Source organism: Platichthys flesus, chromosome 10 (assembly GCF_949316205.1).
Source record: "Platichthys flesus chromosome 10, fPlaFle2.1, whole genome shotgun sequence".
NCBI lineage: Eukaryota > Metazoa > Chordata > Actinopteri > Pleuronectiformes > Pleuronectidae > Platichthys > Platichthys flesus.
In genome coordinates, this window is record NC_084954.1 from 11,240,467 (window position 1) to 11,268,100 (window position 27,634).

General features: G+C 42.2%; 1 protein-coding gene across 1 annotated transcript in view; it reads left to right on the forward strand.

The window, feature by feature from the left end:
* Nucleotides 1-27,634, forward strand: part of asap2a (ArfGAP with SH3 domain, ankyrin repeat and PH domain 2a) — a 50,493-nt gene that overhangs the window by 16,147 nt on the left and 6,712 nt on the right. Inside the window, exons 2-22 of the mRNA XM_062397584.1 lie at nucleotides 2,341-2,413; nucleotides 8,324-8,469; nucleotides 9,981-10,055; nucleotides 15,621-15,670; nucleotides 17,918-18,047; nucleotides 18,592-18,677; nucleotides 18,771-18,846; nucleotides 18,955-19,041; nucleotides 20,012-20,115; nucleotides 20,395-20,464; nucleotides 20,912-20,999; nucleotides 21,640-21,688; nucleotides 22,126-22,292; nucleotides 23,277-23,410; nucleotides 23,658-23,752; nucleotides 24,627-24,816; nucleotides 24,937-25,022; nucleotides 25,444-25,559; nucleotides 26,269-26,336; nucleotides 26,450-26,557; nucleotides 27,287-27,497. Coding sequence (XP_062253568.1) covers nucleotides 2,341-2,413; nucleotides 8,324-8,469; nucleotides 9,981-10,055; nucleotides 15,621-15,670; nucleotides 17,918-18,047; nucleotides 18,592-18,677; nucleotides 18,771-18,846; nucleotides 18,955-19,041; nucleotides 20,012-20,115; nucleotides 20,395-20,464; nucleotides 20,912-20,999; nucleotides 21,640-21,688; nucleotides 22,126-22,292; nucleotides 23,277-23,410; nucleotides 23,658-23,752; nucleotides 24,627-24,816; nucleotides 24,937-25,022; nucleotides 25,444-25,559; nucleotides 26,269-26,336; nucleotides 26,450-26,557; nucleotides 27,287-27,497 — 2,209 coding nt within the window. The remainder of the gene's footprint in view (nucleotides 1-2,340; nucleotides 2,414-8,323; nucleotides 8,470-9,980; nucleotides 10,056-15,620; nucleotides 15,671-17,917; nucleotides 18,048-18,591; nucleotides 18,678-18,770; nucleotides 18,847-18,954; nucleotides 19,042-20,011; nucleotides 20,116-20,394; nucleotides 20,465-20,911; nucleotides 21,000-21,639; nucleotides 21,689-22,125; nucleotides 22,293-23,276; nucleotides 23,411-23,657; nucleotides 23,753-24,626; nucleotides 24,817-24,936; nucleotides 25,023-25,443; nucleotides 25,560-26,268; nucleotides 26,337-26,449; nucleotides 26,558-27,286; nucleotides 27,498-27,634) is intronic.

Genomic DNA, 27,634 nt, shown 5'->3' on the forward strand with positions numbered 1-27,634 from the left:
GCTCACCAGCTCAGATACCAGCAGAAATGCTTTTATTGCTTTTGCCCTCAGTACTACGACGTTAGATTTAATGTAGAAACCAAAGGGGATATCAGTTTTGCGAAGAAAACAGTGGTCTTCTCCAGTTCCCTTTTTCAAAGTCTTTCTGTGGGTGGATTTGTCTTTACCTTTTGTTTTTACCTGTATAAGGGTATGCATACATGTGCATAGCTGTGTGGAGCCTGCTCTACAGTCAGAGAGTCTGTCTGAGCGAGACACGACTAATGGGACATTAGCAGATGAGTCATTTAACAGGAGCCGAGGGAACGAGAACTACAGCACTGAAAGTATTAATTCAACACAGAGGAACAAGTAGCTTCTGTGTTACACTCACTGCTTAATTCAGGTCTGTTCGAGTATACATTAGACAGTGGCTGGTGGAGAAACGTGCATGAATGATCCATTAAAACAGAGGTTAAATCTTGATGAATGTGGTTTTAGTTTGATCAGATCCTTCGTTCCTCATCATTTAGATGGTCGTATCCTCTTCACCGGGGTCTGTTTCAGTCAGTGTAACTGTATGCCTCAACAAGCGACAAGTCTTTTACAAGCCGTGTGTCGCCCCTGAGAACCACTGCTGATAGGGAAACAGCTCATTGTGACAGTTTTTGTCATTTCTCTGAGAAGTGTGTATCTAAAGCCAGTTACACTTCATTTATCTGTCACTTACCCTTCAAAGTCACTTCTGCCTTTGTGTGTGTGTGTGTGTGTTTGTGTGTGTGCATGTGAGAGAAATATGACGCTGGGGGAAATAGGTGCTGAGCAGTTCCACCACTTTTCAATAGAAAATCGCTCAAAGCCTCGATATAAAAAGATTTATGGATTTAATACGTTTTGTCATCATATCTTGTGTTGGAAAGAGATTGTGTGTGTGTTTGGTGATATGCAGCGAAATTTTTACACTATAAATGATGCAGAAAAGATGTTAATTTAGCTCTTGATTCAAGTTCTATGTATTTGGTTGTATTTGTGTTTTCTCGGCCATATATCTACATTTGTATTATTTTTTTTACCTTGTATCAGCATTTGACATCGGTCTGGTTCTAGTGTACAGTGTTGGTGTGTGTGTATATAGCATCTGAATGGGAGCCATTGTGTGTTTTTGTTTTCAGAGGGTCTGGGAGATTTGATATGTGTCACTCAGATGGGGAGCAGGGGGGGAAGTGGCTTCTGACTTTAACCCGGTTGGGTGGACCTTCATAATAAAGTCCCTAAAAGCTAATTTCCCCAAAATCCCCCTGATCTCCAGAGACTACCTCACTCAACGCTGATATAGTGGTGCATTGTCTGCACTGGACTTTCTGGTGTTTGTCTTGGTTCCTGTGTGGGTCTGAGATTAATGCAGACGTGTGTGTGTGTGCGCGTTTGTGGCTTGGTATTTATAGTTTTGTTTGTGTGTGTTGTGCAGATATGAAACTCACGAACATTGCTCTTCATTTAAGGGACCTCCGATTTTCACTGGTCCTGTCCTACAAGCTATTACACTGATGAACCCACACACACACAAACACACATACACACAAACGTTTAGACATACACAGATACTAACATAATGACTGACATGGGAGCTCTGGTCTATTCTTAGCTTTGCCTTGAATAATGCATTAGATGCAGCCCGAGTGGAAAGATTGCATAGAGACAACACACAAACTACATCTTCTACATGCAGACACGTATAATGAGTGTGGACAAAATAACAGGAACAACACCCAATATCATATATTTTAGCTACAACACAATCATTACAAAACAGTTCAATCAATCTCTTGCTGACAGTTTACGGACAGTTTACAGATACTCAGATGTGACTGCAGGGCTGTCATATAAGAATAGATTTGAGTGTCTGGGGTTTATGAAGCTCAGCATTGAGGTTTGAGCTCTTTGAGTCTTGAGTCAGAAAGAATATTAGACGAGTACAACAGGAAACAAAAAATAAATAAGCATTACTACGTCAACACAAACTTGAAACAAAAAACGTTAACATTTGAATATTCAAATGTAACAACTAACGAACAACTTATAGCTTCATTGAGGTACTTCACATGAACACACACTGGCTGTGGTTTTATATGCTGTATATGGACCTTTTCAGCATGCCCATTGATAATATTTTTGCACTATGACACAGTTTCTATTATTTTTTTCTGCACTGCAGTTGTACAGGCAGCAGTGGTACACTTCTTAATTCATCACCATCTATAAAATATATTCGCATTTGACCGACAGTAATTGGACTATCTGGTGCTTGAATGATTTTATCCCACTCCTCATCTCCCTGTCTCCCTCTGTTTGTCTGGCCAGGCTCTGGATGTGGACCGCAGTGTTCTGTACAAGATGAAGAAGTCTGTGAAAACCATCTACACGTCTGGTCTGGGTGAGTCCTCCTGTCTTTACATTCCCACTTTAGCCAGAAACCAGAAGAGACATTTCAAGCTCAGTCCCATTTCAATCCAGCAGTTGGCTCTTCTGATGTTTTATTTGTTTCCCTCCGCTTTAAAAATAATGAAGATTTTGTTTTTTTACATAAAACAAGCAATTTGAAATCCCATGAACTGTGGTGTCTGAAGGTTTTTCTCTCTACCTGAATCCAAGCATTATTAGTTTAATCCACAAATATCGCACAAATAATCGATTAAACATGTAAATAATTATTAATTACATCTGCAGAGCCTTTGTTTCACCGTCTCTAAGGGAGGGGAAGGGAGTGTAGTTGTTTTGTTTCTGTCTGACTGTGTGTTATTACCATGCTCATTGTGGCTGGCTGTGCCAGTGCTGGGTGTTTCCAGTGTCTTTTGTTTGGCCTGCCTGACAGTACCCCGCTGAGAGAGGGAGAGGGAGAGGGAGAGGGAGAGAGACCTCTGAACAATGTGCTGAGCATGCCTTTTTCAGAACAGAGTGGGCTCTGTTCATGCCAAAGGGACAGCTGCCTGATCCAGACCCCCAGAGGAACAGCTGGGGAGGGGCACCCACTGTGTTTGTGTGTGGGTGCTGAGGCATGGACACACACTTGTGTTCTCACTTCACCTCACTACAGAACATGCATTTACACATATGTCCTATACGCGTAGGCTCCTACTGGCCGGACTCTTAGTATGATGTTGTTTGGGTATCGACTCAGTAGTGTCTGTAGAAGATTAACCTGTTTGGTTTTCTCACACTGTTCAGCTGCCAAAATGAATACCACCATTGTCGATACATTGCCTTCATTTGAATGTGTGTGTTTAGTGCAGCAGGACGCACATGCCTAAGAATGAGAGGTAGCTGAGTTTTGTTTTCATAATGAACAAGATAATCTGCTGCTGGAAACCCCAGGAGGAAGAAAACCAGCCCTTTTGCCTTGAAACATGAGACCTGTCCAGATTCTGTCAGTGTTTACAGTACAAACAGTGTTTAGTCTGTGGAAAAACCACAAAGCTGTTATTTACAGGTCTACCAAGAGAAACTCACTGTAACCTGGGTCACTTTTTGTTAACAACAGTTATTATGGAAACGCTGCCAGGTATAAATGAAAAATAATAACGAGTGTCCTGTATAGAGAAGAGTATGTATTTTACACCATTTATCTTAGAAATTGTGTAGTTAAGGGTGCATGAATCAATGTTATTGTATTCATAATTTATCAAATAACAGCGTAATTTTATAGTAGCTGATCTTACTAATGAAGAATTATTAGCAAGTTTTGGCTTGGTGACCCTGAACTCTACTGTTCCTTCACTCTCAGTGCTCTCATAGTGTTGCGGTCACCATCACATCAGGCAGTTGTTTTCCGCATTGCACCTCACTGCACAAAATGGTACACAGACAAAGTTGGCAATTGTAGTATTTAGCAGCTAAAGAGCCAGGTATTCCCCACAGGAACTGGTGGAGACCAATACAGGGCTACAAGGAAAGGGCATATTATACTTGTATTATCAAGTAACCTAAAACTAGTTTGTCAAATGTGAAAACTTGTGGCTGTTTTTCAGATATATTCAAATCATTTCAAACATCCTCCATTTGTATTTAATTTCTTTATAGGATATCAGAGTCTGATGCAGTTTTGACATTTCATGTCAATCCACAAGCAAACTAGGTATCAAATGTATGGCACTTGAAGTGGTTTGTAAAAATGTGAAAAAAGATGCAGTTAAAAAGTTGGAATACAGCGAAGTTGAACTACGAAAATTAACTTCCCACAGGCATCGACTGAAAATACTGACATGCACGTTAACAATCGTGCTGCATTATTTAAAAGCCAAGAATCTCTGCCATGTGAGAAAGAGAGTGAACGCACAGAGTATTCTTAATGTTCTCCAGAGAGGATGCTGGGATAAAGCCTGAATAATGAGGTACACACAGGGAGCCTCGACGCTGACTGCAACAATAGACAGAGAATTATCTCTTAGTGTCACTGGCTGTCATTCTCATGAACCTGCAGGGATATTTTTGGAAACAAGGAATTGATGAGGAGGAAGCGGAGAAGGAGGAGGATAGAACGGGCGATAGTGAAGCTGGAGGTTTGGTGAGGAAAACTAAACAAGAGTGCCATGTTAGTGTGAACCTGAGAGGCTGAGCAATTACAATCTGTGCTGCTTTGTATACAGTCTATGGCTTAACCCAGAGGGAAGGAAAACAGAGAACGGGTGATCCAGGTGAAGCTTTAGACGAACGAGAGAGCCCTGAGTTGCTGCAGGAGCCTGTCAGGTTTGTCAGCGAGAAGGGTTTTGATGAATAAACCAGCAGCAGCATCTCAAACCCCTGAAGAAGCTGGAGCTGATCAAGCACAGCCACCAGGACAGACCTGCCAAAGCTGCTGAACAGATAATGACCCAAGGCAGACGAGTGAACACCGTGTTCATGCTATCGCACCTATCGTTCGGCAGGATAGCTGGATGGAGTGTCTGAATAACGCTGCACTCACCTCTTGCTTTTTAAGGAAAAAACTGAATCTGATGGCTTCTGGAATGTCCTTCAATTTCGCTGCTACACATTCCTCAAGAATTTCTCTCTTAATAACCAAGAAAATGAGAATCCCACAAGAGCTAATGTAATTACACTGGATGGATGTCGGAGGGAGAAACCCTGAGGGGAAGTAAAGGAGGAAGAACACAGAAAAAGTCTAATGAAATGAAACAGAGAACCACGTATAATAGTATTCAATTAGTCATTTTAGACAAAGTTTGACACCACTCATGTGCTACTACCTGGAGACTGTAAGCTAAGCTTAGCATTAGGGCTGAGCGATATGCCTTAAAAATCAATATCACGATTGTTTCAAACTTGTACTGGATTATCATTTATAAACGATTATTTTATAATAACTGACTACCCCTTCTAAATCTCGAATTAATGTTATATCTGCTTTCTTTGATTTGGATCAAAGGAGTGTTTAGCCAAGTTAACCGTTTCCTGCTGTTTCCTGTCGTTATACTTTTCTAACTTAACTGACTTATTTTTCACATTAACAGATATGACCTTGGTGTCAATCTCAAACTAACCCTCCCTTCTCTCTGTCGGCCGGTGGCCATATTGCCAAGTGGACACGGAGTCCAGAGTTGTTTTCACAGAGTGTTCATAGAGATATGAATTAGATCTGAGGTCGGCTGCACATTGTTTTAGTGAGTGTCGGAGCGTCTGCTGACCAGGACTGATGGAGCCGTGTGCGAGGGAATGAGTGTGGGATAGAGGAGAGAGGAAGCAGAGGCCAGCCTGCTACCTGGTGATTAAACTCTGCTTGTGTGTGTGTGTGTGTGTGTGTGTCACATGGAAGAACTTGCAAAACAGGCCTTTGGGATGTTAGATAATCCCCAACAGACGCCTCTACAAGTGTGTGTGTGAGAGAGACACAGTAGGCGATGCGTCAAAGAATGTTGTGCACAACTGGGTATAAGCAATTCGCGTAGTTTGGAGTTAATAAGTGTGTTTATGTGTTTGACAGCGTTATGTCTCTGTCCTCAAGTAAAGACAAGGTCATTGTTTCCAGAAGTCACGCAAAAATAATCATTCTCTCTTTCTTTGCCACGGCCATTTCCTTGAAGACATTTCATGACAATCAAGCATTTACTTCTGAAATCTGTGACAGCAGTTAAACAGCAGGACTTTCTGCTTTCTAAGTTGGTAGTTAAGTCATAAGCAGGTTTCACCGCCGATGATCATCTTACTTTTAAAACCGAGCTAAGAATCCAGGCGGACTCTGCTGGTGTAGCAGTTATGAGGTTAAGCTTTGTACATGCCTCCGTTTAAATGGATCCGGGGTTGTAGATGAACAAAAAGTGTAAAAACAGAGCTATCCAATGAGGTTTGGTTTTGCACAGAATTATCTATATATGATGTGATATAGGACCTCAACGTTTCCTGTTTCCTTTCCCTTTATCTCGACTCTCACAAATTACCACAGCGCACCATATAAATCGATTAAGGACCAAAGCTGCCCCGTACTATAAGCTGCATGTGTGATGTGTTTAGGTCCTGTTACAGCAAATATGCATGTGCTCACTGAGCAGCCAAGGGGGGGTGGTGGTGCTGTTTATCTTGAAAAGCAGAGCTGAGGACTCTTTTGTGCCACTTCAAAAACAACAGCAGGCCGCCGCCCTGTTGGCTCCGAGCCACAGCCAAACAGTGGGAGCTGATGTGTAAACAGTGGACTGTGGGTGTGTGGTGAGGGTCGGTGTCTGACACTTGACGATGATTGAAGTCGATCTCTCATATGTCACATCTCACTGCTTTGAGCCACAAACGAGGGAAATATGTCGGTCACATTGGTCCAGAGTCCGAGTTGAGAAGAGAAAAGCAAGAAAAACTAACTCAAAAGAGATTCGAAATTATTTTTTGGAAAATGTATTGACAGTTTATTTCATTTCTTTAGTGTTAGGGTGTGACAGTCTGGTTTAATATACCTGAAGATTTTAGTATTTGGTCAGACAAAATATGCAGCTTGCTGGTTCTGGGAACTCTATATTTTCCTTACTACTATAATATGTTATTTAATAGAATAAAATGACTTGGTGTCTCTTATTTCTGGTTGTGATGAGGGGGGGAAATCGGCAGTCTTAGGCACATGATACCAAAGGCTCTTTGTGCACAGAGTTTCATTGGAGCCTTATCATCCAGCTCACTTATTGCTTCAGTTGATGTTTGGAGACTTAAATTAGATTTGTCTGATGGGAGGAGGTCTGCAGGTAGTGACTCAGAGGCCCACAGCTTTCCCCTTTTAATAACATGATGGATATCTCTGCTGCTGAGACATGATCCGGCTTCATTTGTAAACCTGCCACATCTGACAATCTGTGTCTGGCTGCTTTTTAATCTGCGTCTGCGTGTGCGTGTGTGCGTGCGTGTGTGTGTGTGTTTCCGAACAACTACCGACTCATGATATAGCTGCAGGAGTCTTACATCGTGCCCCCCCCCCCCCTCCCGTGTGTCTCCTATCACTCTACAAACCTCCTTTTCGTTTCTGTCACGTCTCTCGGTGAGCGTCGTCATAGCAACCGTCCCCTGTGCTCCAGCCCTCGCTCCATCACCGTCCCAATAGCATTAGCTGCTATCAGCCGTCTAGTCAGGCGTGAATTGTATTAAGTAGAATCATCTGGGCCTAACCTCGTAGTAGATTAGTCCGACTTAAGACGCGCTGGGAGACTTTGGTCACGGTTAGTTTACAGGTTTCCAACTGGTGCAGAGACTTTGGGGTGATAACTGAGAGAATGGAAGGATTTTCAGCAGTTTTATAAACCTGCCTCTGTAAAGCACTTCAAATTGCGTTGTCTGAATATTGCCATATAAATGAACTAACCTCACCTGGCCTTGTCTGGAGACTTAATTGAATGAATTAATTGAGCAGACCTCTGTGGCTCGCTCCTCCTCTCTGATTGAAGCGACGTTTACATCTTTGTCTCACCCATTAGGTTCATTCTCCTTCCTGCCGGTTTCTGCTGCTCTGTATCATGTGGTAATTTATTGGGGAAGTAGCAGCACTCGTTGTGATGCAACTGATGTTCCTAATGAAAACAGTTTTCCTTTTGAAATGAAATTGCATAGAGGCATGAATCAAGATCACGTTTTTACTATAGATTGTGCAGCGCTAGTACACAGGGCTTACGACCCCCACAAAGTACTGGACAGGGGAAAACCTTGAATAGTGATTGAAGAATGCATCAGCCTAAAAAGTCCATATTTGTTCGCTTGAAAGGTTTCCATTTATTATTAATACACAGCGATTGATTTTTGACTTGTAACGATCATAGAGTGAAAGACCTTGGTTCCACCTGTCAAAGCTCACCCTCGTGTGTGTGTGTTGTTTTTTTTTCAGCCCATGTGGAGAATGAGGAGCAATACACGCAGGCCCTGGAGAAGTTTGGAGAAAACTGTGTGTACAGAGACGATCCTGATCTCGGTTCAGCCTTCCTCAAGTTCTCTGTCTTCACGAAGGAGCTCACTGCGCTTTTCAAAAACCTGGTGAGTCTACTTTGTGTGTGAAAGCATAGGTCGTTATGGTCAATAGCGTAGGGAGGAATGAAATCCTCCGGGGATGAGAAAGATTTCCATCCTGTCGCTAATTGTCTCAATCCCCCTGAGTCGCTGTGTGTGTTCTCTAACAAACACACTGAGTAAAGCCCTCAGGATGTAGCTCCAGGTTTCCATTGACACAGCCGGGGTAGCTTAAACACCAAATACTGCTGGATCTAATTCAACCTGTTAAAGCCAGTTAGTGTGTGGAGGCCAAAGCTTTATAACAAAAATGTGACACCATATTGTGAGGTCCGTCGTTGCCCCTTGGACTCACAATGAGTCCATCTCCACACCTTATTTTAAGAGAACATGAGCTTCCATGGACCTGGATGTGAAGATATAATCATACAATGCACCACCACTTGTATTTCTCCAACTGAAAAAAGTAGTTTGCGTAATCCAATTAAAATTGAAATACAAGTCAGCAAAAATGTATCATTCACTCCTCTGGCCGTTTCTTTATTTATAACAAATTTTCAGAGACACATTATAAAGTCAGCCTATTAAACATGGACAGTTTGTGCTGCATCCACAATTCCTGCTGGAAATGAGGGTTTTGCTTTGCTACGTTTTCATTGTGCAGCCTTTAGATGAGCTGGACTCCTGCCAGCATTGCAACTCTGCCCCAGAGTGGATTTTGCCACATGATTTGCTCGACAGGACTAACACAAAATAATCCTACATTTTATAAATGTAGCCCTTTTCTAGTTAGATCTAAAATATACTTACCTGTAAGAGAGAATGAAAACTGACATTTCAAAGTTGATAAATGCTTCATGATAAAAACATTTTTTTATGAGAAAGACACTAAGGAGTGAATTAAATCAGTCAAAACACAAACTGCTGTTGTTTATTCACCTACATTGCTTCACAGCACTTTTTATTACAAACATAACCTGTGTAGTATCGTCTTATAATGACTGTGGCGTAATATTATCAGCACTGTTAAACCGTCAGTCTGTTTTGTGTTAAGTTCATTAATGCTTGTACACTTGAAGGGTGGTTATGTAGTCTTCGAAGCAAGCCATCACCTCGCATGTGCAGGTGTGTCATAAGTGCTGCAGTGCTTAAACAAATAGCCCTAAACCTCTGGATGTAATCTTTTAAAGCTATAACAAAAGCAGCCTTACACACAGAGGCAGAGCTCAGCAGTAACCTCCACAGAGTCTCATAATGGATCTGCTCATTTCCTTGTCCTTAATGGTGTGAGAATTCAATTTCTTAGATGTTAAAAAGATGCAGCTGTTGTTGTTGCGAACATTCAAACTTGTAAGAGAGAGACTTAGCAAAGCATCATTAACTTTTCTGCCCCGTTTCTTTGCGAATGGGTACTGACGTCATTTCAACATTTAGCGACAATAAAAGTGCACCAAAGACAAGCACTCACAGAGACGACACACAAGTCCTCTACTTTAACCTCTCAACTCTTCTCTGCCTCCGTCTTCACTCTCCTCCAGTTCCAAAACATGAACAACATCATCACCTTTCCTCTGGACAGCCTGCTGAAAGGAGAGCTGAAGGGAGTCAAAGGGGTAAGATAACCAAACATCAGGCTCTAGTTTTACACTGCGACTGAACAGGAAGTGCATTTAAGATTTTTTTTTGAACTGAGTCAAGTCAAGTGCCTGAATCATCATTGACCTTAAAACTTACCATATGTTAATGTGTGTAATTAGGGGATATCTCAATACGGCTTTGGACAAACATGTCACATATATCACATGTTATGAGACTCATCCTATAAGTACAACATTTATGTAATTGGATTGTAATTGGAAATAATATTGAATAATTGTTGATGCAATATTGCCATTTTTTCCTTATAAATAACCTATAATGTCTTGCTTTGTGAGTGAAGTAAAACAAATAAGATAGAAAATAACAGACCTAAAAGCTGTTAAACCTTGAACCACAGAAAACGTTAAAAAGCAGAGAGCAGCAGTACCTCCTGTCGTTCTGCTTGTTCAAAGGGTTTTTGATGCAACTACTTGACAATCATAGCTACACTTGGTGCACTTTGATCTTGTTAGCGAGGTTGATACTGAGCTGCTTTGATCAAGCTGAGGCTGCATACAAGTGAGAGCTGTGTTGGGGTGATAGAGCTGATCTGACGAAATAGTTGCCAAAATCCTTCTCTGTTCACCCCAATGATGGTTTGAGTGTTAATAAGATGTTTGATTGTACATATGATGCTGAATGTTAAGACTCAACACGGTGGGTGTTGTGCTCGATTGGAGGCTGTGATCGCTCAACATGTTGTATGTTTATATTTTACCATGAACTTTAAAATCGTTTAACTTAAGTTAAAGCAGTGAAAGGATTGGATTTCTCAAGTGTCATTCAACATACCTTATATTTGAAAGGACCATCAGATTGAACAACAAGAATAAATTAAACCATTTGAACCCATTATGGCTCCTCATCTGGTACCGACTATTTGATATACAATGGTTTCACTTATTTTTGATTTACTTTTTATACTTTTCTTTGAAGCCATAGTCAGGAACTCTAGAACGCCTATTTCAAATTGTGTGTAATATATTAGATTTGACTAATAAGTAAAAACAATCACAAATCTGACGCAACATATTATACTGATGCAACACACTGGCTAGTCAGTCAGGCGATCATGGGTGTCGACCAACTGGACTGAACCCAGACAGACACTCATCAACAGTCTCTGTGGCTCTGTATAATACAATCAGACTCATTACTGTCTGTGGCCCTCTGTGACCTTTCACTCTCGAGGCACATGATTGGCTGCGGTTCTCACTGAGGTATGATGTGATTAAGCTGGCTCTGTAATGAGGCCGGTCGCCATAGAGCGGTTATTTGTCCCCATGACCCTGGGCCACTTGGCAGTGTCACAACCTCTGAACTGTTGCTCCTCGGTTGTCCTCGCTCTTCTGCTGCTCTTTTCTTCATCTCTCAAGTGCAGTGTTTTCTTTTCAGCCCCTGTCGGCCTTTTCTCTCTTCCACGATTTCCTGTCTTTGTCTTCTTGTCTTTTCTCTTGACTCCACTTTCCTTTTCCCGTGTTTCCTTCAGCCTGTGCCAATCGCCCTTCACTCTGCAGCCGGTCACATCTATAATACTTACCCACTTATTGCTCATTAGCTCTTGAATAATTCTCATTACCCCACTGACATGGGGCTAATGAGCTCATGGCTATTTTGTACCTCAGGACTACCACACAGAATTTGCACACTCATAAATGTCACCCCTGTTGTAACGTCCATCAACCTCAGACTGTCAGTATGAGGAGAAGTGAAAAGCAGACGGAAGTAGAGAAATAGACGTTATAGGTTTTCCTGTCGTAGTTAGCAGCTACCCAACCTGTTGCTCACCTCCACAGCCCAAGGCCTTTCCCTCGCCCCTCCCCTGTCCTTCATCTTTCTCCTCCACCTCTATTATTATCCTGCTCCTTCACTCCTGTCTTCTCCCAGGGGAAGTACCTAAGGAGGGGGAAGCAGGAAGAAGTCCAGACCTGTGTGACAGGGCTGTTTAGACTGCAGGGAGAGGAGGGCGCAGACTATGATGAAGTATCATAAAGATGTCATAAGAGAGACGTATTAAAAAGATCACAGAAGCCTATGGAGAGTAATGAGTCCCAGTATTGGTTCTCAAATGAATTTTCATGTGTATGATGATATGTAATATAAAGTGTTGATTAATGAGTTTTCCAATCACCACCCACTTCAACGTATGGAACTAGAATGGCATGTCCATTAATCCAGAAATTATCTGGGAAATGCAATTTAAAAAAAATTAAAAAAACCTCAACAGTCTCCTTAAAATCAGATCAAGCATGATGGTCAAAAAACAGTCAGGGAATTTGAAGTTTTCAAAATTCAAGCAACATGAACAAGAATATTCAATTTTAAAAACTCATAATAATTACTCATACTATATATGAGTATTTATGTGTGTTTGAAATTCCACATGAAACATGCTGAAAAGCCAGATACTGAAAGATAATATGCCGTTGTGGAAGATGCAACATTCTGTTTACAAATAATGTTTACATGTCAGATCCATGTACACATGGTGATCCTTGTACATGCATGAAGTATTTTGAAAACAAATTGAAAATTAATGCTAATTTTTCTCAATAGAAGGTTTCAGCAGGGAGCCCGAGGTAGGAATATACTTTCAGGAGAGTGTGGTAAATGGAGCAATCTGGTATCTTAGAAAAAAAGCACCGCAATTAATGCATCTGTGTGGCAGCTACAATAGTCACCAGTCCTTTCATTTGATTTACCTCAGGACTTAATGGCTTTCTAGTGGCCGTTGTTCCCTGAAAACGTGTTAATATTCAGTCAGTGCTGTCATTGGCAATGAGTGCGATGAAGTTACCCTCGAGGGAGTCAGCCCCTAATGGCTGTGTGATTAGAGGGCTTCTACCCGGCAACCTGTCACCGCTGTCACTCAGCTTAAAAACCCACCATTTTCCACCTCAGCTACCTCCACGCTCATTTCACCACAGAGCACGGTTTGGGAGTAAAAAAAAAAATATGATTGGTGCAGTGTTGATGAAGTGTAGCAGACATAACAGCAGGTTAAGTGAAAGGGAAATAACCTTTTATTCTGAGAGGGAAATACTAAACAAGGCAGGGGTTGGGTACCTGGAAGACCCAGCTGTATTAGTGCTGACGATAACCACACACACACACACACACACTCACTCGCAGTCAGTGGAAAATGGAAAGTGCTGAGTCCAAGGGGACGTTCCGCTAACAGCGGACTTTCAGAGTGGACGGAGGCATGATGTCATTCCCTGCAGCGGACCTCCTCATCCGCTGCTTATTGACCAGTCTGTGTTTCTAACCCACCATGAGTCATATCAGCTTATCACCATTCAGTCACAGAGTCTGGATGGTTGTAGCAGAATCTACTGTGTTGGTGTGAGGACGGGGGGGGGGGGGGGGCTGAGTTTAATGCTTCTGGACTGATGTTAGTCCAGCTGTGTCCTGCCTCTTTGTGGTTCAGTGGACCGCGAACATCCGTAAACCTCTCATGCGTGCACGCTTTTTGAGATTGTTGATAAGAGCAGGTCACCGTTGAACGTTGGTCCTCCTTTAGTTGAATACTCCATACTCTGCTATCACCTAAAACATCAGCATCTGTGATTGTTGAACTAGGTTTTAACTAACAGCACTAATAATGGATTCAAGTGTAAGTTCAGCCATTTGTATTTAATTCCGGTGTCGAGCTATACAGATAGACAACTTATCTTCACCCCAATTTTTACCCCAATACAGACATTTTTTTAAGTTTCTGTATTTTTCGTGACCTCAAAACTGATGTACGTGCCAAATCGCAAATTGTCGGTACCGTTACACCCCTAGTGGGAGAGGAGGGATATCTCAAAACCTCCTGATACTAGTTACACTATTGACATGACTGGATACCACTAGAGTGCTTCTGATCCAGACCGAACTCCCTCATTGCTGCGGCCCAGGTAGCACATTTGGTCCAGCAGTGGGAGAAGGTGAGAGTTATGTGGAACAGGAGCTGCCATTCCTGGACATGTGTGGTAAGAAGTAAGAGGTGATAACTTTGTGTATCCAGGTCGTTGTCAATGGCATGACATTCCTCCTCATTCCTCCTCCGTCCTTCAGACAGGGTGCTAAGAGCTCTCGTCTCTCTCAGGGAGTGCTCTGCCCCAGTGCTTTGAACTATTCGGCTCTGCCCTTCCCTGCCCAGCGATGCCTGCATCTGGTATTTTTAGCCATTGTTACATCTTTCTCCTCTCTCCGGTGCTGACATTTCCTTCCATTCAACCTCTCTTTTTTTTCTCTGGCTACGTTTTTGACCTGCAGCTCGTTTTTTTGCGGCTTCCTCCTTCCCACTGCCTTTATTCTCTTTGCTTGGTCAGTTTTTCCACTATATTTTTTTTTTATGTTTACGCTCAGTTTCCTCTGTTGGTTTCTCCCCTTGAGCCGGTTGAGTGAATGGCTGAGTGCTCCTTGACGTGGCCCGGCGAACCAGACCGTGATCCTGTGAGCTGACAGGTTGAGCCAGCCACTCCTCTGCTCTTGAAGCAGAGGTCAACAGTGGGATCACAGTCCTCTCTGCGGCTCTTAACGGTCACATTACTGCAGAACAGAGATGCATGTGTGTTTGTGTGTGTGTGTGTTTTACATATACCACACAGAAATGTGCAATACGCTTGACGTGAATTCTGCTTAACCACTTTGTGCTAAGCTGTTAGCGTTCAGAATCTCATTCCGACGCCATGTTTCAGCAGGTGCTCGCTGTAGTTTGGGGGATTTAATTACAAAGTGGAGTTAAATGCATCATGGTTCTCTTGATTACTGTTTGAGCTGCAAGCAATTGAGCTTGGCATCTGCTCTCTGTTATTAGTCCACAATTCCTGTTGCAGAATTGTGTTTCTTGTTGTACGGAGTGACACAGGCAGTTGCACCCGGTAACGTCTGCTTTTGTTTGTCCTAATCGCTCCTAAATCAGCGCCACTGCGGTAGCGATGAGGTTTAATCAAGCATTTTGCTCGAGCAGCTATTGAGATCACACCCTGTGACAATGAGGAATCAGCGTTGCCAGAAATCGCGCCACGCTCCTGCCTTTCCAGAAAAACCATCCATGTGACCTCACCCAGGTCCCTGCTCAGACAGCTGTGGGCCGACTGGGAGGAGGGTGATTCAGCGTACTGATTCACACTGTGGTGAAACACACACCTGCAAACGAACACACACACACTTGCAGTAACTATGTTCATTAGTTAGTAAGAAAGTCAATTATCCGCCTGTAGTGGTCATGATGGTGTCATCTTTGTGAACGTGTGGGTTCGACCTTTGAAATTCCTTTTCTGGTTTGAAACAGGTGTTGCATTAGTTGTTTCCTTTTAACTTGGTGAATTTCATTGGGTTAATGTCGGCAACTAAGGGTTATTTTTATTTATGTTATTAGATCAATTACAATACTTGACATAACCGTAGGTATTTTAATGGTTTCTGTCGTATAATTATGGTAGTGATTATTTCATGTTAAAGAAATTGATTAATTAACTATCAGTTCAGCTCTATATTGCTTACTATTGTTTAAAATATGTCTTTTTTTTTGTGTTTTTCTTTCACAGGATCTAAAAAAGCCTTTTGACAAAGCCTGGAAGGACTACGAAACTAAAGTGTAAGAATCTAAACAACTTTGTTACAGTATCTCCTCAAAGTCAATGAGATCAAAATCAACAAGGGAGTGGACCTGCTGCAATTTGTTAAAATTGTGTTCAGGAGTTCAATCCGTTTGTCAAACTAATCCGTATCTGTGATGCCATGTGTCGAATTTAAATGTGCCGTTTGTGTCTTGTCTCTGTCCGACTTGTCCGGACTAACTCTCCCTCTCTAATCTCCCCCTGTGTCTAACTGTCAACACATCCCTGATAATGTGAATGACCAGCCCTCACTGCCGCCTCTCCTCTTCCTCACTGTGATTGTGCATGCACAGAACACACAACCTTTTATAGCACTTTCATATATTTTACAAGCTGCAAAGGACATTCTTTACTGAAAGGGTAATAATGCCTCTCGTCTCCAAACCGTTTGGATCGGACAGTGCAGACTTTGTACTGGCGTTCAGAACTCAGCCGGATGCTTCGTGACTGTTCCTCTACGGCCCGACTTATTCTTTTGATTTGACTCTATTGATGGGAAACTGAAGCCATCAATAGAGTCCAGCAGTTGTGTGCCTGATCTGAAAAACCACCGAACCTACCCTGTGCTGTCGCTCTACTTTATCAGGGATCTCTCTGCTGTCTACTTTTGCTACACAGCAAGAGTCTCTTTTCATATCACAGCCACAGAGAGATGAAATTTATTTGATTTCTGATTTTGCCTTTTTTGGTTTGCGTGCATCAGACACTCCAGATTGGAGATCATCTCACTTTAAATGCTGTCGAGTCAGGAAGGAGTTCAATGTTTGATTTATTTACTAACTCAATGCAATTTAAATGCAGAAAGAACATAGAAAGCCCCAAAGTCCTGTAATTTTGTGCTGACTCCCTTCCTGAGGTGACAGGACTGAAAGTGAATTCTCTGCCTCATCATCAGTTGAACGACCGTCAGTTTGGCCAGGAGCCAGTAAGCCTGGCTAACATGTGTCTCGCTATTAGTTGCAGCCCTGATGATGCTGTAATGCTGCCAGGCCTGAAGATTCATGTGCTGACAACGGCCAGCAGTGTCCTCGCAGCGATATGAAATCTTGCACGTTCGCAAGTTTAAGACCAAAACTGAAAGCTGTCACAGCTTTTTGTATTAGTCCTTCAGGTTATGTATTTAAGTTTTCATTATATGGTTGATTACCTTATTAAAAACAACTTTAACTTGGTCTTCTCTTAACATGGCCCAAAAGCTTTTCATTCATAACTGGCACTATTTAACATGTAAAGGCCATGACAAAGGCGGCATTTAGTCATAGTTTGAACCTCGGACAAGGTGTCAAATCTAAGTTAACAGAGGGAGTTTGAGCCGCACAAAAGCTGAAATGTGTAAACAAAAAAAATAACAGCAATAACATCCTGGAGCTTTTTCCTTGCACCTTGAGGTAGACGGGCACGCAACCAAGGAATCCAAAGCTTAGCAAGAAAGTGAAGAAGCATATTTCCTAAAATGTTGAACTATTCCTTGAAGAGCAGTTGGTTTGTTTTTAAATCCAAAGCTGGCTCGCATCAGTCACACCACACGTCCGTCTTTGATGCTTCAAGTGTATAAACAGCTTTTCCTCAATCAGACATCAGTGGGTCGAGTCTGTCTATAGACACACATGAACCAGGCGGCGCAGTTTTCAAACGGCTCAGTCACCGACACAATCTCCTTCCGCCGCGCAGGGAGTGAACAGACTGCTGCATCCTTTTTACAGGAAATATGCTGTGATTAAAGCAGCATATGAAATAAAAAGAATGCCCCTTCTTGCATGGACTGGTGCCCCCCCCTCCTGTCGTTTCCTGACTGCCTGCGGGAGATGCTGTATGCAGAGTTAACGGTCTTTGTGATGAATCAGCCCTGAGCACTGACTGACAGGCAACGTAGCGTGTGAAACATCTCCCCAGAAGCAGATTCCAAATTTTTTCATGGGGAAGCTTCTTGTCCTCATCACAAATCCTCTTTATTCTAAATCCTCATATCACTGCGACAACAGAGGTGAATATGCTTTGACTGACATTAAATTAACCAACAATCCCTGTTATTTTAACCATTCTGGTAGTTTAACCATCTCTAGCCCAATAACTATTGTATATGTGAAAGCATTGATCCCCTCTATTTGTTTGCCAGACAACAACAGGGCTGATTTGACACAATACATCACTTTATATGCATTCTGTGGCGCGGTCACGGATGTGTGATGTGCTCTTTAATTTCCTGTGATGTCACTTCCTTACAGCACCAAGATAGAGAAGGAGAAGAAGGAGCACGCGAGGCAGCACGGGATGATCCGGACAGAAATCAGCGGGGCGGAGATCGCTGAGGAGATGGAGAAGGAGAGGAGATTCTTTCAGTTGCAGATGTGTGAGGTTGGTTTGACTAAAAGAGTATTTATATTTGACTCCACCACAGAGTTTATGTTTTCATCATCACCTATTTCTTAGCAGGAATACAACGAAAACTGATGGACCGAATTGTCGGGGGGATCAAACAACTTTTTTGTTGATCTCCCAAGGAATAATGCAGGATCTTAATGAATGAACAGGCCCGCTGAGAGGACTGATATCTTTGAGTTTGTGCAATTTGGTGCGGCTTTATTTAATTTAAATGAGACTGTTGGACCTATGTGCTCCACTGATTCTCCATTCTAGTTTGTTTTTATGCTTTAGATTCCAAAAAGTTCATCTTTGCCAAACTTCTGCAAAGCTTGAATTCATTACATTAGCTATTTTTCTGTTTCATTTTTTCATTTTAATGAAGTTTCGCTTGAAAGATGTAGATTTTTACTTTGACGTGTCGAGACATGAGATGAAAGTGATGCGTCTGTTTGATATGAAGCCCCAGTTGCTTTTCCCCTCTGAGTGAACTTGGCCTGACTCTGCCTAAACTCATCTGTATTCAATATGTTTACAGTATCTCCTCAAAGTCAATGAGATCAAAATCAACAAGGGAGTGGACCTGCTGCAGAACCTCATCAAGTACTTCCATGCACAGTGCAAGTAAGACATATAAATGTGATTCCCATCTTCAGAAAAATATATTTTTATGCTATTAAAAATATCAATATGAAACATGATGTGCTTCTCGTTCAGTTTCTTTCAGGATGGTCTTAAAGCTGTGGACAACCTGAAGCCTTCCATAGAGAAACTGTCCACAGATCTACACACAGTGAGAACCTCAACAAACCCCAATGTCTTAACTTTCACGTTTTATTTTCCTCTCTGATTTACAAATATTTATTTTCATTCTCTCCTGTTTTATCTTCCTTCACTTCAGATAAAGCAGGTGCAGGATGTGGAGAGGAAGCAGTTGACTCAGTTGCGAGACGTCCTCAAGTCGGCGCTACAGGTGGAGCAGAAAGAGGTAACACACACACACACAAATGTACGCACGCAAAACGCACAGTGCTGAAGGTCTTCCTTGACTTTTCAAAGTTTAAGAAAAGGCCAGTCAAACAACTTTATTCCCCCCCCCAAAAAAAATGATGACTGGGAGCATTACAAACACTTCAGGCCACTAACTGATCACACACTGAACCCTAATGAGTGTAAATGTGTGTGATATGAAGTGCAGAATATAGAAGCACTTTGTAAATGAGAGTGAGACTTGCACTGTTTATTCCCTTGGAGCATTCGCTAAGACTAGAAAAGTAATATAAATGTAGTTTATTGAAGTGTACCCTGTTGTTTGATGACTTTTTATTTAATTAATTATTAGGAATTATGAAATATGCTGCTAACTGCTGCAGCAGCTCCTGGTCTCATCTGAAAATTGTTTTCTTCTCTCTTCCACTGCCTCCATCTTTTGTGAAACAAGTCCAGGAGAGTAAGTGGACTTCATGTAAATCCTGGTCGTTTGCATCATGTTCCTCATCCTCGTGTCGGTGTTGTTGCAGTTACAGGACTAGATGATATCTGTTCCTTTACCCTAGAATCTAGATGATCATTTATGTTCATGTTTCAGTTCTTTTGTTGCCTTTAGTTCAACTGTTGAGTTTGAATGACGTGTCAGTGAGAAATGTTTGAACTATAGCAACAGTCCTGCTCCTTTGACTGTGTGTATGTGTGTGTACCAACAAGGTCATTAATGTCCTGCCAATGCTGGCCTTCAGAATCCGTCATGATGTCCCACAGGAAATAACATCACTCACAAAAGATTCCTGACCTGTGTTTGGTCTTTTTTTGTCCTAGCTATTGTAACATTGCTGTCAAAACTGAATATTCAAAAGATAAATAAACATAAATTAGTTTAGTTAAGGTTTTATCTCCTTTCAGATTTACTAATGAGTCTAAAAAAGCTAATAGTATCTTTGCTTCGCCTGTGTTTTTCCCAGGATTCACAGGTGCGGCCGAGCACCACCTACAGCCTGCACCAGCCACAGGGCAACAAGGAGCACGGCACCGAGCGCAGTGGGTACCTATTCAAGAAAAGTGACGGGTGAGTATTTAAATTTTTTAGCTACTTACAAAGATCAGACGTCAGATTCTATAGTAACGAACTTTAAATATGTTATGAGCACATTAATATAAAGATTCTTCATAATAGGAAGGTAAGTTTTGATTAAATTAGGCTGCAAAGAATGATGATTTTCATTATTGAATAATCTGCAGATCATTTTCATAATTAAAAGGTCTTTAAATGTCTCCTCTATGAATTTTGTAGTTTGCTATGCCATTGTATATATGAAATACTGATTGCTGTGTTTGTGTGTTGCAGGTTGAGGAAAGTCTGGCAGAAGAGAAAGTGCACGGCGAAGAACGGATACCTCACCATCTCACACGGCACGGTGAGCAAACATTAACACCTCTTTCTCTCTAGTCTCTGAAAACACAGCTGAAGACAGGACAAGTCCGATGCGGTTGCTCTGAGTAAAACCGAGAACAGACCTCCACTTGTGCCTCACTTCCACTCTGCCACCTGACCCACATCAGTTTCAGTGTCCTGGCTCCAGGCCTTCTCTCCCCTCGCTGGCTTGAATACATAAACAGCAGAGCATCGGTGATCACAGGCCGAGGTCACCAGTTAGCATTCTTCTCACATCACCTCTCAGCCGAGCCTCACTTAACTCAAGTTTTTCCCATATAAAGATTTAACTTGCCCACAATAGTTTATCTCACACAAGCAGCTTATCAAGTGTTTCATTTTGCTCCAGCAGCCGTCAGATACGGTTAAACACGCCAGCCTCACTCACTTGTGTTGTTGTGTTTCCTCCACCCTCCCTTCTCTCCGGCAGGCTAATCGGCCGCCAGCTAAACTCAACCTGCTCACCTGCCAGGTGAAACACAATCCTGATGAGAAGAGGAGCTTTGACCTCATATCACGTAAGTTCATCCCACTTTTTATCACTTAAGTAATCCTCCAATTTTTGGGGTGTGAAAGCAAGAGAGAGAGCAGGGAAGAAGTGCAGCGCGGGGCCTGGTGGGAATCGAACCTCTGGCCGCTGCAGAAGGCCTCAAATCTCTCTACCGCCCAATAGCTCACCTGGTTGAGCAGGTGCCACATAGATCCCCTTTTCCCTCATCTTTTCTCCATTTGGAGGTTCTAACTACAAATGCTTCACTAGTAAGAGAGCAAGTTAACAAATCCGGTTGGACTGTGAGGTGTGGCTAATGACCCCCTTTTAAAGTAATTAAGAAGAGAAGATGACAATGATTATCAAGAGGGGAAACTATGAAACTTCATGATATAAGTTGCTTGGATACAGTGGTGTAAACTCTCCGTGGCCTTTAGCGACTCATTTCACATCTGAAGACAGAAACTAGAGCTTAAAGAGTTTTTGGTTTTCTGTTCAGCACCTCACCCTCAGCCCGACCTGACAGAGGGATATTTAAATGCCCTCCGGAGGGGAATCGCTCAAAGCTTTGACTTCATCGCTTCTCCTCCGTGATTAATGCTCTACCTCCCTTTCCTTTACTTCACTTCTCTCCTCTCCTCATTTATTTGTTTGTTTTTTTCTTTCAGATGACAGAACGTATCACTTTCAGGCTGAGGACGACCAGGACTGTCAGATGTAAGTGCCTGTTCCTTCCTTCCTTCCTTCCTTCCTTCCTTCCTTCCTTCCTTCCTTCCTTCCTTCCTTCCTTCCTTCCTTCCTTCCTTCCTTCCATCCTTCCTTCCTTCCTTCCTTCCTTCCTTCCTTCGTGTGTGTGTGTGTGTGTGTGTGTTCAGACTTGTGCCTAAGTGCATCCTGTTTACCATCTCTACCACTTTTTCCACACGCTTCCTACAGCTCACCGGTTCAGCTGTTTGACCTTGTGTTTAACCAGCATCTCCTGCACATTAACTGCCTTTTACTCCATTCTCACAATTTAAACTTTGTGCTTCAGCTGCTCCCTGCCCCTCCTCTCGCCCTTCTATTCATTCTCCTCTTTCATTATGGTCATCTCTATCTGACTCACTTCTCCTGTACGCCCCTCTCCATCTCGTCTCGTCTCTTCCCTCCACCAGCTGGATCTCGGTGCTGCAGAACAGTAAGGAGGAGGCGCTGAATCAGGCCTTTAAAGGGGACCAGCATTTTGGCGAGAACAACATTGTGCAGGAGCTGACCAAGGCAATCCTCGGAGAAGTGAAGAGGATGACGGGAAATGACGTCTGCTGCGACTGTGGAGCCCCCAGTGAGTGGCAAAGATAGGGAAACCACTAAAACACGAACAGAATCAAAACTAGATTTATGTTCTAACTTCCAGGCAACATTTAGTTACTGTCCTAGACATGTACTTGCTGTTGTGTAGAAGTCTGCCACCATCACTCAACCAAAGAAGTGTGAAGTGTGATTGATTCCTAACTTTTTAGATTCATTATCATCCCCACGTGACGCACAGAGTCAATCTTAGATTGTAAATAGATGATATTTACTGGGAAACCCTCAAAGATTAACAGTACACTGTGCCCTCAGATGTACAGCATTCAGCGGCACCAACACAAGATATATAGCATGAACCTGTTTATATCTGTTGTGTATGTTGAACTCTGGAAAATGATATATTGCCCACACTGCAACTCTGTGATATGAGAGTTGACCTTCTGGTCGTTCCAACTTCCTGAATTTGTAAAGCCAGTGATATGTGCACTGTAATGGCAGAAGTGGAAAAAAAATATACAGATATGATTTGGTTAACAAATTAATGTTATGCACTTAGAAAAGTGTTAGCAGTGGTTCATATTCATAGTTATCAGCTAAATCATGTTAAAACCACTGGTATGTTTGTCCTAATTCCCTGATTTAAAAAAAGCTGAAATTCTTGCAGACCGGATCTATTAAGAAATCTTTCTACCAATAAAGTTTCCTAAATGTATATGTGTAAATGTATATTCTTAAACCTAAAGTGTACAACATACATATATATACTGAGATATGTGAAGTTTATCTAGGCCAGACTTAGTCACAGTTTGGCTCTGTCACTTTCCTCAGACCTATTTGTGCCATGAGATAGTGAAATGTCCTTCAGGCAGGTATCAGATATCCAGAGCCCACAGCTTCCCACAAGGACACATCGAAGCTGCAGAAATGACTTTTTCACCTCAGTGAATTTTGCTTGAGGAAAGCGTGTCACTCATGTGTTACTTACTTTTAATTCTCTCCTCTTTCTGTGTGTCAGACCCGACGTGGCTGTCCATCAACCTGGGTATTCTCACCTGTATTGAATGTTCGGGGATCCACAGGGAGCTGGGCGTCCACTACTCCAGGATCCAGTCGCTCACTCTGGATGTACTCAGCACCTCGGAGCTCTTGGTAAAGAACCTTTCTGGCGTCCGTAGTTGATCTTCCTCTTGTCCCCCTCCTCACCGAGATTAGCTGAGATTTTGTTTTTGCTTTTCTAATCTCCGTTTGGTGCAGAGATTTACCGCCTGTTGGACGACCAGTATTCAACGCTTCCAGTCTTGATTGCGTGGTGTTAAAAAGTTTTGTTGACCACAATCAGATCGGTGTTGTGCAATTTTAATGTTTGTTTGTGTGTGTGTGTGTGCGTGCTCCACAGCTGGCCAAGAATGTGGGGAACGCAGGCTTTAATGAAATCATGGAGGCTTGTTTAAGTGCTGAAAATGTGGTGAAACCCAACCCAGCCAGTGACATGTAAGTCACCCCTACAACTCTTCTCCGACACACTCCATCTCTCTCCATCTCCTCCTCCGCTCATCCCTCACTTCTCCTGCCTCCTTCACTCGTCTCACATTACACTCTTCCACAGCCGGTCCGCAACTGGCGACACCTAAATGATCCGGTGCCACGTCTTTTTAAACTGCATGATCAGCATTAGATCAGCAGACATTTCAACCAACTTATTTATATCAGTGATGACATGTTAAATATCAATTATATGACACGATTGGCCTTCAGGGAAAAGGCCTTTTCAGGGTATTTATCCATCATCATGCTTTTATGCATCATATTTTAGGTGTAATCCTTTTTTATTTGACGTTTTATCTCATGATTCCACTGTTCACATACTGTGCACGGCTGTACAAATCACATCAATGTGTCAACAGAGAAGAGCAGTGGTTGTGTTTGTTTTCCGAACCTGTCTGACACGTAACTTAAACAGGACAGCTGATTTGAGTTGTTTTTTAAAATAAAGGATAGTGAATGTTACAGAAGTCCAAATTTTATAAAGAGATATATTGCAGAAAAATGGGTTTAAAAAAAAAAAGAAGTAACTTAGGTTCACAGAATCTAAATGGACATGAGGCCTAAAAATCGCTGCTCCTTCATCAAAATATCAACCATAAGAGGTAATAGATTACATCTTTATTTTAAGGTAGCACATAGTGTATGCAGATTAATATGTTCTACTTTTGTGTCTTTTTCTTGTAAAATTTCTAACCAAAAGCAAATTCTTGGCTTTCGATTGGCACTTTCCCTACATTACTGCTCAATCACACATACACGTGTGATACAGTGTCACCTGCTGCCTTTAACTCAACACCCCCCTCCTTACATCTTCCACCAGGCAGGCGAGGAAAGACTTCATCACAGCCAAATACACAGAGAAACGTTTTGCCAGGAAGAAGGATCCTGAGGCGATGTCGCGGCTCCACACGCTGTGCGACGCCGTGAAGGCCCGAGACATTTTCTCCCTCATCCAGGTGTACGCCGAGGGAGTCGACCTCATGGAGCCCATACCTCTGGCCAACGGACACGTGAGTGCACCTTACTTCTTAGTCATAATAATCTGTTGCATCGTTATTGCTCATCGATGATTCTAAATAAACACCTCATATTCCTATAGTGGCTTGATTCAAATGTTTTATTTATTCCAGGAACAAGGGGAGACGGCCCTTCATCTCGCAGTGAGACTGGTGGATCGAACATCTCTTCACATTGTAGACTTCCTCACTCAGAACAGGTACAGTGAAAAAACCCCGTGCATCACCTCAGTTGCTTTTTTTACTGGCAGAATGAAATATGCTCCAACGAGTTCTGACAGTTAATCTGACTGTGCAGAAAACACTGGAGAGACCACGATGAAAACACTCTATTTGTCCAATTTTGACATAAACTGGAGAAGTGATTCATCTTAAAACTTTTTTGTTTTAAGATGAATCATCACTAAACTATTTTCTGATTAATACTCAATGCGAACCTTCATAGAAATAATATAGACATATTTGACATTCTGCTCAAAGCTTAGTTTGCTTGTCTTTTATTGGAGGATGTTATATATCCAGTGCATCTTAGAGGCTGTACAGAAGAAACCAAGCCTTTATTTTATGCCTCCAGTGTTTGTATTTAAACTTTTCCTCTCTGTTTTTTCTGTCCCCCGACAGTTTGAATCTGGATAAGCAGACAGCCAAAGGCAGCACAGCGCTACACTACTGCTGTCTGACCGACAACAGCGAGTGTCTGAAACTGCTGCTGCGGGGGAAGGCCTCCATAGAGATCGGTGAGGAAACCAGGATGAACCATGATTCATCACTGTGCAACTCTCTCCTCCTCTTTCTTTCTATTTCTTTATTTTTCTCACCCCTGGATTTGATTGTACTATATAAATATTCAGTTCCTAAAGCTGGATGCTCCATTAAAAGACTTAAGAAGTAGCTAAATAGCCGTTTAAACTTAGATTTTCTTTATAAGTGCATGTACAATTATATGATTCAGTTTGGATTATTCCTGCAATTAATTGATAGGTGAATGAGCAGGACATGTAGGTGCCTATTTTAATAGGAAATTTATTATTTAAGCATCATAAACCTTATTTTGGTACACACTTTGTATGGTTTTTAGTCTTTGTAAAGTTACAGTTGATTCTACAAGTAGACGTCTGTTTTCTCACAAATTCTTCTCTCATACAGCTCTTTCCAAGTCCTACACATTTAGTTCCCAGAGATTTGAGCTTTGCCAAAAGTCCATGGCAACTTTTTCTCACGACATCAATTTATCTGCTCTGCTCTGACACCAGCCACACAAGCACATAATAGATTCACAGAGACGGGCCGCAGAGAGAAACCAGGGAGCTGCTCGGTGTGGGAAACAGTCAAATTACACATTTCTCACACCACTCTGGAAAGAGAGGAAAGAAAACGGGCTGTGTGTTTGTGCTCGTGTGGCATGTGGATACAGTGATTATATGTTTCTGTTGTTTTCTCTTGCAGCTAATGAAGCCGGGGAGACGCCGCTGGATATCGCTCGCAGGCTCAAACACCTACAGTGTGAGGAACTGGTGAGCTCACCGTGTTTAGACTCGGGCTTATATCTGCAAACACATCACTTCCTGAAAACCACGTCGGTCATCTGTGTTTATATGTGCATGGTTGTTGTTTTTTGTCGGTGTAGTTGAACCAAGCACTGGCTGGGAAATTCAACGCCCATGTCCACGTTGAGTACGAGTGGTGTCTGCAGCACGAAGACATGGATGAGAGTGATGAGGATCTGGATGAGAAGGTAAGAGACATTTAGGGAGTATTTATGAAGAAAGCTGCTTTACAAAGAGTGTATGAGAATTATTTTAAAGGATTTGCAGCTTATTGAGGAAAGTTTAGACCCAAAATACACATGCATCATATCCGGTTACTCCTTTTATTAAAAAATTCTGTAAAATTGGATCAAATGTGATTTGTAACGTCTCAGCTTGGGAGTAAGGATTGTCTGAATTAAAAGTCTCTTGAGTATTGATCTATATTATTTGCAAGGAAATAGAATGACCTGCTTTTTACATTTGGTTTGAGAAACTAGAAAATGTACTCATGTATTACCGATGTGTTGAATTAGTTTTTTTAAGTATACGGCAAAGTGAGAACACTGGAAGGCCGCTTTGTAGGACGATCTGGATTTAACTGGTTCTTCGTCAAGTCATGACACAACCCCCCATAAACTTTCATGGAAATCCATTCAGTAGATTCTGCGTCATCCTGCTGAAAATCAAATGGACACAGATGAAATCATTATCTCATTGGCAAAGGTTAAAAATAAGGTCAAAACTAGGTAAATCAAAAACATCATGCCTTAAAGTCAGAGAGGAAAAGACCAATGAAATGCAGAACCACAAATCTGATGAACCACGTCTGACCCGTTACATTCTCAAATTGAGCAATCACAAATCTCTCATGCATACACTATATATATATATATATTTCACCTTTGACCCACACTGACCTTCTGTTGTCCTTGCAGCCCAGTCCTCATCGCAGAGACGAGCGACCGGTCAGCTGTTACACCCCGAGCAGTAACTCCACCCTGGGCCCCGGAGGACGCGACGCCCTCTCCAAGGACAAGCAGCGTGGCTACATGCCCAGCCTGGTGAACAACGAAACCTACGGCACCATCCTCAACAACAACCAGAACGCCGCCACCTCCGCTCCGCCCTTGCCCCCGAGAAACCTGGGTAAGGGTCAGACACAGCAGCATCAGAGATAGAAGAGTGGAAGGCAAATGTAGATTGTAGATTGAATGAATGAAATCTTAAATCTGAGAAACCGTGTCTGACGTTTTTGTACTTTGGAAGTTGTATTCCTAAAATCT